This window comes from Sinocyclocheilus rhinocerous, unplaced genomic scaffold (assembly GCF_001515625.1).
Source record: "Sinocyclocheilus rhinocerous isolate Xijiao unplaced genomic scaffold, SAMN03320098_v1.1 scaffold1523, whole genome shotgun sequence".
Lineage (NCBI taxonomy): Eukaryota > Metazoa > Chordata > Actinopteri > Cypriniformes > Cyprinidae > Sinocyclocheilus > Sinocyclocheilus rhinocerous.
The window spans coordinates 387,876-397,273 of record NW_015641012.1 but is presented as its reverse complement, the minus strand read 5'-3'; the positions used below and the strand labels follow the sequence as shown (position 1 = coordinate 397,273).

The 9,398-nt window shown below is 38.9% G+C and overlaps 1 protein-coding gene across 1 annotated transcript; it reads right to left on the bottom strand.

Annotated features, from left to right (window-relative positions):
- Positions 1-2,294: 2,294 nt before the first annotated feature.
- LOC107753508 (transmembrane 4 L6 family member 4-like) lies at positions 2,295-4,010 on the bottom strand. The gene is made up of 5 exons (XM_016569660.1): positions 3,736-4,010; positions 3,333-3,422; positions 2,847-3,004; positions 2,576-2,759; positions 2,295-2,463 (listed from the first exon to the last, which is right to left on the bottom strand). Exons 1-5 carry the CDS (start codon positions 3,907-3,909, stop codon positions 2,455-2,457), a joined length of 615 nt encoding a protein of 204 aa, XP_016425146.1. The 5' UTR covers positions 3,910-4,010; the 3' UTR covers positions 2,295-2,454.
- Positions 4,011-9,398: the final 5,388 nt, after the last annotated feature.

Sequence of the window (9,398 nt, the reverse complement as noted above, 5' to 3'; positions counted from 1 at the left end):
ATTGTAATGTGTGAAGCTGGTAATGCTGTTTTAGGAGTTGATTAATCAGATATTGGGAGATTTAATGTCTTTTATTTCAGTTGATTTCATCTAAGGCTGTGGCAGAAGTCAGTTAGTGCTGGTGTTTCTCTTTCATTCAGTGATTCTGCTTGTTAACAGCAGCTGTTCATCTCTAAAGCACAATCAGCACTTAATAATTCACATAATTATCTATAAGGAGAGTAAATATTGAACTGAACTGTATTAGTGTGTTTTCGCACAAGAGAGATCTGTTAGTTTAATGTAGTTTAGTGGGTCACCATTGTGCTGGAGAGTAGAGCCTGTGCTTCAGTCAATGATGAGCCTCAAACACTGATGTTCTGCTGCTTTATTTAAAGACAGTAACTGTGGAGTTGATGCAGCGATGATCTCTTTGTTAAGTGCTTCAGCTTATACATGTGTGCTATAGCTGACGATAAACTGCAACGATTTGAGTTAAAGTCTTGTTTTTAGTTACTTTACTATTACACATTAAGTGTTTGCAGTTTTATACTAAGAAATATTCCTTCTCAGTGGACTCAAATGAAATAAGTTAACCAAATGTTTACACACTATCACAGCAGTGAAACATCTCAATTGTAGTTAATTTAGTGAATTGAATTTCACGGCAAATGTTCTAATTTACTGTAAAATGTATGTATAGCATTACAAGTTCACAGTTGCTCTTGTAATTTCACTTTATAAACATTTCTACTGTAATTTTACAGTGATAGCTGTAAAAAAACAGTTTGCTGTTTTTTTTACAGTACAATTGTAATTATTGATTTACAGTACTTTTGTAAATTTACAGTCTTACTGACAACCAAAATTGCCAGTAAGTTACTGTAAATTTACAGTATTTTTTTTTTACAGTGTAGGATCGGTTTTTATTGAATATTAAACAGGTGTATAATGCAAATAAAGTTGTCTTCTTCTCTGACTGAACCACAAGGCCAACCAATTCTAACGCTGAATAATAAGTGCATGTAGACAATGTAAAATATAATGGGTAGATTATGAATGGGTATATGCAATGTGGCCGATTGTCCAATAAGAAAAACAAACATTTAAAAATAAAATTATTTAATATGCTTCTGAAAGTGAGAAAACCTCATCAAACAAACTGGTTTCTAAATTACTCATAAAGACAAAAAAAATACTGTCCAGCCAAATTCTTCAGGTGTCCACCAGGGGTCTCTAGAGTGATTCTCTATTACTGCTTAAGTCAGAAGTTTGTGTACACAATTAAAGTTAATCACATTTTACGTTTGTGTTTGTTACTGTATAATTGCATATGTACTACATGCCCCTAATGGGAAATTATTTTGTGAAGATTCTGCAATGTTGTTTTTACTACTAAAGTGATATTTGCAGGTCTGACTATTTGCTGTGAAACGTTTCCGTTCCACTGAGAAACAAATCATTTATCATGCAGCTGTAATATTTTTAGTTTGCTACAAAAAGTATCGGGGGAAAGCTTATCAGTAATAAAGCATCAGTCACATGCATCATAGAGCATGAAGTTAATCATTCTTGTGTGAAGATGAGAGTTGTTACCTATAAAGCCATCATAAAATAACATTCCCCTCATAAAACCCCTGATAACATATCAACATGACACCAGCGGAACAACAAACATTTACTTTGCCCAGAAAGCAATAACTCGGAAATAAGTTATAGCATTGCTTAAGAACTCTTATCAAGAACGTGCGAGTGCAGTTTCAGCTTGCGCATCATGTTATTGCACGCTCTTTGCATATTTAGTTGCAGATCATGTACAGCAGGCCAGCTGTTGTTTATGAAGTAACCCTGAACTCTCCAGAGTCTGTCAGGGCGCTTCCCAGATCCTCTCACTGTCCCTCCTGCTGCTTCTTGTTTTCTCTGAGTCAAAAGCCCACAAATCTTGCTGAGTGAGACGGAAAAGCCCAAGTTGCAACACGGACAGCTTTTTAAATCAAGAGTTTATTAAGTGTCAAATATTCTTTTACTACATTTCAACCAATTTCCTGAGATAAAACCTATCTTTTATCAAATATTCCATATATTTGCACGCTCCCTTTATCCATCAATAAAAAAGACTAAATACTTGTACGAAAATAACATTCTCCTACAGTTTGAATAAATATTCAATATTCTTTACAATACGTATCAATAAACTATTTATCAATATCCTATATCATATAAATCTATATGAAACATCATATATAGGCTATATATAACAATATAATATAATAAATAAAATAATATTTTTATTTATTTTATAAAAATATCTGTTGCCTTCATCAGGCAGATGTGGTATACAGCAAACACGGAAGAAAACAACATCCATCTAAACAGTATAAATACAAATTATGAGGTGAAAAACTGTTGACAATTACAGATATGGATGTATGATTAGTCCTGAAGATTCATTGAGCCAAGTCCATTCTGAGTGGTTTAGGAGTCCTGCGGATGAACACAAGGTCAGGTTATTTCAGTGCTACAAACTAATGATGAAAGATATAAGGCCTGTGGACGATTTATCATTATTATTATCATCATCAGAGTTCACGCGTACCCCGCAGCAGCCGCAGCAGTCTCCACAGATGGTGCCGATGAGCCCGTTGATGACCTGGAAAGCACACAGACCGATCTGAACCAGACCAGTGACCAGCAGGATGCAGAACAGGGTCAGATGCCACGTGATGATATCGCCCGGACCGTCGCATAGATCCCACAGCGTTCTGTTGGACAGGTAGTTCCTGAAAGAAAGAAACCAGGCGGCAGCTGTTACATTACAGCTACTGGATTATCACTTGCTTTCATTTCAGTTGATAATAAACACGCACCCGTCGGCAAATGGGTAAGTGACGTTAATTGCTTGGACGGTCCCGTTGAGATAGGTAGTGAAGCACTTGGGCCCGTGATTAATGGCCACACAAGACACAATAACGGAGTAAGCAGCGCCCACAGCTCCGGCCGCGGCGAACAGAATGGAGCCGAACATCTAGATTAAAAAACAAACCAAATGTAAAAACTGAAACATAACATACAGGTACTCCCTGTTAGCTTTACTGTGTCTAATCTTGTATATCAGAATGTTTCTTCCAGTTTCTTTAATTTATTACAGTACTAGTGGTGCTTTTGAAACGGTATGTGTTGCGGAAATCACTTACAAGTAAGAGTAAGAATACAAATGCATATTTCTAATATTTCACTCAGAAAGGCCTTTTCTGGTGGGAATTCTCAAATGGCGAGAATAACGTGATCATTGTGTTGAGGAATGGTGTGAAAATGTCATTTGTCACATGGACTCCTCAGATGGCACTTCTCACCGCAAAACGTTTTCCGCAGCTCTCGTTCCCACAGCAGCCGCAGCAGTCGTTGTTCTTCATGCCCAGGAAAACCAGTGCAGGGAAAATCATCTAAACCAAGACCAGCTCATTACTTAAAGGTGAACGTTTGCATATAAGGTCATTTCTACAATAAATGAAAGCCTTAAAAGAAATCACAAACAGTGAAGTACAAAAGAAAAAATCACTGAATCATTCATGAAACAGGAACAGAGCAAATGTATGTGCAAATCCATTTTTACGTAAACTGTTTCTTTAATGAATTTACGGAAACTTTTTTTTTACAGAAATTTGAGCTCAAATTAAGAGTTATTCGACATTGATAGTATTTAGTTTTCCTCTTTTCCTCTTACAAGAAGTTATTTGCATTCGCTCATCCACTCACCACCACACCAGATCCCAGAATTCCTCCGAGATAAAAGACTTCATCCGTGATGTTGCTGCTCTCATCGGCCACATTACCACCCGGGAAAAACAGCAGAATGTTGCAGAGGATACAGATGATGGTCAGTGGGATGAGGGTTATCCCCAGGCATTTGGCGAAATTTCCAGAACACATAATTCAGTCAAATACAGTCCACAGTAGTGTGAGAGATGGGTCTGGCGTCTCGGAGTCCTTTGTTCGGGCTAGGCGTCCGTTCCTGTGCTTGTGCAGGTGAGTGTCGGTGTGGATTTATACCCTCCGTCTGCTGTGATGTCAGTGATGGGCACCCCTCTGTAAATGTGTAACTTTGGTGTGTCCCTACAGAGGTGCGTTCATCTATCAGACTCCTCATATTAGCAGCGAGTCACTGCGGCCTCACCTTACCATGCAACACGTTATGATCCAACAGCAAACGAATCATTCACACACATCAATGTAACATGAACACATATGTTGATTTGACAAAAATTTGGATGATAAATGGTGTGGATGATGCTTTTTTAATCATAATAATTTGCTGTGCTTCATAGAAGTACACTTATTTTGATGTGCTGACTAGCATATGTAAAGTACTTGATTATAATTGACCAAATATTACAAATAATTTTATATGACCTTCTTCATTACAAATGTGTAATCACAAACTTAATTTAAATATGCAACGTTTAAGTGTCAATAGAAATGACAGTATATCTCAGTTACCATAAATGTGTGTTCTATAAACCATATTTCAAAGACAATAGAGGTAATTATGAAATTACTTTTAAAGATGTACTTAATTCATACTTAAGTGGATCAAAAACACTCAGAAGTTCAGCTAACTGCATTTAATATAAATGTAATGCAATTACTATAATATAAATTAAACTATTGCACATTTTCAGTTTAAAATGCAATTAAAAGCCTGAAAACATGACATTCATTTGATTATTTAAGTTCATTCTTTTAAAGTATATTATTTCCATAATAAGTACTGCTTTTAAAAGTAATCTGAAGGGTACTTTTTTCACAAGGGTATTGGCACAGGCAGGCGAGGCGAAGGCAAGCAAGAGGCGAGGGAATAATAACAGCTGCAATAACTTTATTAACAAAAACAAAGAAGGTAACCCAACATGAAAGCCGTCCATAAGAAAACAAACAAAACAAAACAATATAACAGCTTCACATCAAGCAAAGATAGTAGTGGACAAGTAGTGCTTCAGGGGTTCTCAACTTTGGCCCTCGAGATCCACTTTCCTGCAGAGTTTAGCTCCAGCCTTGATCGAGCTCACCTGCCTGTAACTTTGTAGTGATCTTGAAGACTTTGATGAGCTTGTTCAGGTGTGTTTGATTAGGGTTGCAGCTAAACTCTGCGGGACAGTGGACCTCGAGGGCCAGAGTTGAGAACCACAGGCTTAAATACACAGGAGAAACAAACTGAACAAGAAACAGGTGCACTAAGCAATCAGTTACCATGACAACAAAGGGAACAAACACAGGGAACTGAAACAAACATATTAGAAACACTGAAGGGAAACTTGCACACCAAAATGAAATAGACATAAATATTTATATTTCTACTATATATCTTGCACACATATAGTTACTTGCCCATTTGAAGTGTTCATCAGACCAAGTTTGTGATGCTACGTATGTCCCATCCAGCCTTCACAGAGCATAACTTCTGTACAGATGTTGAGTTTGACTTTAAAGGAAAATAGAAAATTATTTTGTGGGGCTTTATTTGCACTTTTTGTACTAAATTTTTTGTACTGAAAAAAGCTTCCGGCTTCGCTACCGTTCGGACGTTCTTGCTTACTGCTCTGCGCTTTGCTCCCTATTTCTGTACTTTTCTTTGATTTTTCTAAGATTTTTACTTCAGCAGATCAGCACAGTGCTCAAACAACATATTTTTGGCACAAACACTAAAACAAAAAACTCTCTGGGACTGGAATAATACCACGAAAAAGAAAACTTTTGCCTCCCACTGCCAGCAGCTTACATTCCGGAGAAGGGAAAACACAGCTGCCCACATTCAAACAGAAGACAAAGAAAATGCCTTCTGTTGAATCTACTTGCTGCATGAACTACTGCAAACTTCTACAAAGGATCGCGGTTCTTGAAACAAAGTTACTTGCTGGACTTCCAAAACAGGCAGAACACTCAGCAGACCATTGTCACGGACCCCCTCAGCATACAGCCGGTGAGTCCCATGAACCTAGTCAATCTAAACAGTTTATACCAAGTGTAGAGGAACAAGCCGAAACTGATTGTCACACTAATCGATGGCACAAACAGGGAGCGAGACCCAAAGGCACTCGAGACATCAGATTGTCACGAGTTTCTCGTATTGCTGCCGTAGCATCCTCTACCCCAGATATGGCTATGACAAGGCTTGTGAACACTGGTATTCTACCACCCCCTATACATCTTGAAAACAGATTTGAAGCATTAATGAATGCGGGTGAGGAATCCCCAAATGTGATTAAACATGGATCGGATCAGCCAGCAGCTAACATCGCTACTAACAGACGCTCAAGGTCGAGCAGACAGCGGCTTTCAGCTCAGAGCGCAGCCGAGCCCAGGACTCTGATAGTGGGCGACTCCATTATCAGAAACATCAGTAGCAGAAATTCAGCAACTTTCTGCTTTCCTCAAGCAACAGTTTCTGATTTGAACAAGGAACTTCGGAAAATTCTAATGAAGCACAAGACTGCAAATCGAATCATCATCCATGTGGGGAAGAATGATATTCGGAAAGAGCAGTCAGAACTCCTTAAGAAGGACTTCATTGAACTCTTTGAAACACTTCGAAGACTTAAAGTTCAGTCGTTCATCAGTGGGCCACTCCCAGCAAGAGGAACTAATATGTTTTCACGTTTGCTTGGGCTGAACACATGGCTACAAAGAATCTGCAGCTTAAAAGGAGTCAATTTCATCGATAACTTCAATCTTTTCTGGGGCCATAGACAACTGTTTAAACTGGATGGCCTCCACCTAAACAAACTTGGTGCAAGAGTGCTAAAGGACAACATCTACTTCTCCATCCGTCATCCTTCAGTAGTGTGTGCCAAACTACTCAACCTGAATGGCACACACACACCTGGACAGAGTATGAGTGACCACAGGACTTCATATCAGCTTCCGAGTCATCATGTGGTTGACACATCCCACAAGGACACTGATAACACCACGCAGCCACAACAAGCACTGCTCATGGACACCATCCCGGCTGAGCCCTTCCCACAGAGCTCATCACAGACAGACTGTGACGTATCAGAACAGCTCCAAGACTCAGCACCCAAGGACGACTTTCTGGAAAACAGCCAGGGAAGCCAGGACAACATATCACAGCCACCGGAAACAACAGAGCTAGAGCCCCGCTCACCAGACACATTATTCCTCTCTCCAACATCTCCACTTCTAAGCTTCTCACAGAAAATGGAGGAACTGGTTTATGCTGGGACCAGACTCTCCCACTCTTTTGCTGCAAGCCCCCAGATATCAACTAAAAAACGGCGGGCCCCACAACCACCAAAGCCTGTGGGCCCAGCTCGTCTTCCTCCTCCTGTGAGAGCTCTCCGGCCGCTGCCACAGCGCCAGGGCCCAAACCCTCCATCTGCTGTAGGTGAACCAAAAACAACTGATAGCAGCTCTCAGTGATATGTGTCGGGTCCCCGCTATAATAGCAGCAACATTCACAAATGTTTACAGAACAAGCGGGAACCCAGTGTGCCTGTAGTTTTCTCTATTTCTGTTTTATCACGTGATAGAAAGTCTAAGGCCTTCTTAAGCCGTACGGCTGACTTATCTAATCTGCGGCCTGTTATGCATCAAACTAATATTGCTGTTGAGACAAAATGCAATGCCATCAAGTTAGCATTTTTAAACATTCGCTCACTAAAAAATAAATCATTTCTAATCAATGACTTAATAACCACAAACAACCTGGATTTTATGTTTCTAAACGAAACATGGCTAGAAGACAGCTGTAGTGCAACGGTCCTCAATGAAACAGCCCCTCCTAACTTTACTTTCATGAGTCTATCTATCTATCTATCTATCTATCTATATCTATCTAAATCTATGCTGATTTAGTTACTCAAAGCAGTAACTAAATCAGCATACTATCATCTCAAAAACATTGCAAGAATTAGATGTTTTGTTTCCAGTCAAGACTTGGAGAAACTTGTTCATGCCTTTATCACTAGCAGGGTGGACTATTGTAATGGTCTCCTCACCGGCCTTCCCAAGAAGACCATTAGACAGCTGCAGCTCATCCAGAACGCTGCTGCCAGAATTCTGACTAGAACCAGAAAATCTGAGCATATTACACCAGTCCTCTAGGTCCTTACACTGGCTTCCAGTTATATTTAGGATTGATTTTAAAGTACTTTTACTCGTTTATAATTAAATCACTCAATGGCCTAGGACCTAAATACATAGCAGATATGTTCACTGAATATAAACCTAACAGACCACTCAGATCATTAGGATTAGTCAGTTAGAAATACCAAGGGTTCACCCAAAACAAGGGGAGTCTGCTTTTAGTTATTATGCCGCCCGCAGTTGGAATCAGCTTCCAGAAGAGATCAGATGTGCTAAAACATTAGTCACATTTAAATGCAGACTCAAAACTCATCTGTTTAGCTGTGCATTCATTGAATGAGCACTGTGCGATGTCCGAACTGACTATATACTATATTGCACTATATTCTATGTATAATCGTTTTCTTAAATTAATTTTAAACTTCTTAAATCAATTGTTTTAATCATTTTCAATGTTTTTAAATTCCTTGTTTTATTGTTGTGATTATTTTTTTTTCTTTTCTTTTATGTAAAGCACTTTGAATTACCATTGTGTATGAAATGTGCTATACAAATAAACTTGCCTTGCCTTGCCTTGCCTAAATTTTAGTCTCTGTGCCAACAAAGCCTTCTCTATAAAATAAAAATAAAAATACATAAAAACGTTTTTGTACCCTTGGTTTCACATTTATTTAGCTGTTTTGTATTCATTTTTATACTTGTAGTTTTGATTGCATTCTGCCCATTTGCATACTTTGCAGTGAAAAGATAAAAAAAAAACATATGTATATATACAGTATATATTCCCTGTCATTTACAAGGAAAGTGTGAGTCTCCAGAATCTCCAGTAAATCATCCACAAATTAATAGAATGTAGTTTCAGATTGTCAGGTTCATCAGCCAATGAAATTGCTTTATTTATAAGTGGTGGGTGTTGTCTTTCAGAAATGTATTTACTGAGGTACAGTGGCACAATAGTGCACAACACAACAAAATGTATAAAAAGCAAACATACAGTAAGTTAACAATACAGCAGAACCAGGGCACAACGGAAACAAGTGACAACACGTTGTGTTTGTGTGTGTGCACATGGGACACGGCTATACCTGGCAGTGCAGATGATGGTGGGACGTGAGGCTGGAAGCCAAGTACACGCTGAAAGGATATTAAACTAGTGACTGGCTGTCGGAGGGAGTTCTGGACATACTCAGTCTAAGCGAGGAAGCTGCTCCAGGAATTCAGGTTCTGAGGAATTGTCCAATTTCCTGAATCTTTCTCTCCATCTATGGTATCCATAGATATCCATAGAGGGTGATATCATAAGGAGAAGCTTACGG

Bases quoted from the DNA above. Each gene is read 5' to 3' on its own strand.
- LOC107753508 (XM_016569660.1), bottom strand. From the start codon at position 3,909: ATGTGTTCTGGAAATTTCGCCAAATGCCTGGGGATAACCCTCATCCCA. The intron at 3,005-3,332 runs GTGAGAAGTGCC...TTTTTAATCTAG, and splicing joins GCTGCGGAAAACGTTTTGCG to ATGTTCGGCTCCATTCTGTT. The intron at 2,760-2,846 runs GTGCGTGTTTAT...TCTTTCTTTCAG, and splicing joins ACTTACCCATTTGCCGACGG to GAACTACCTGTCCAACAGAA.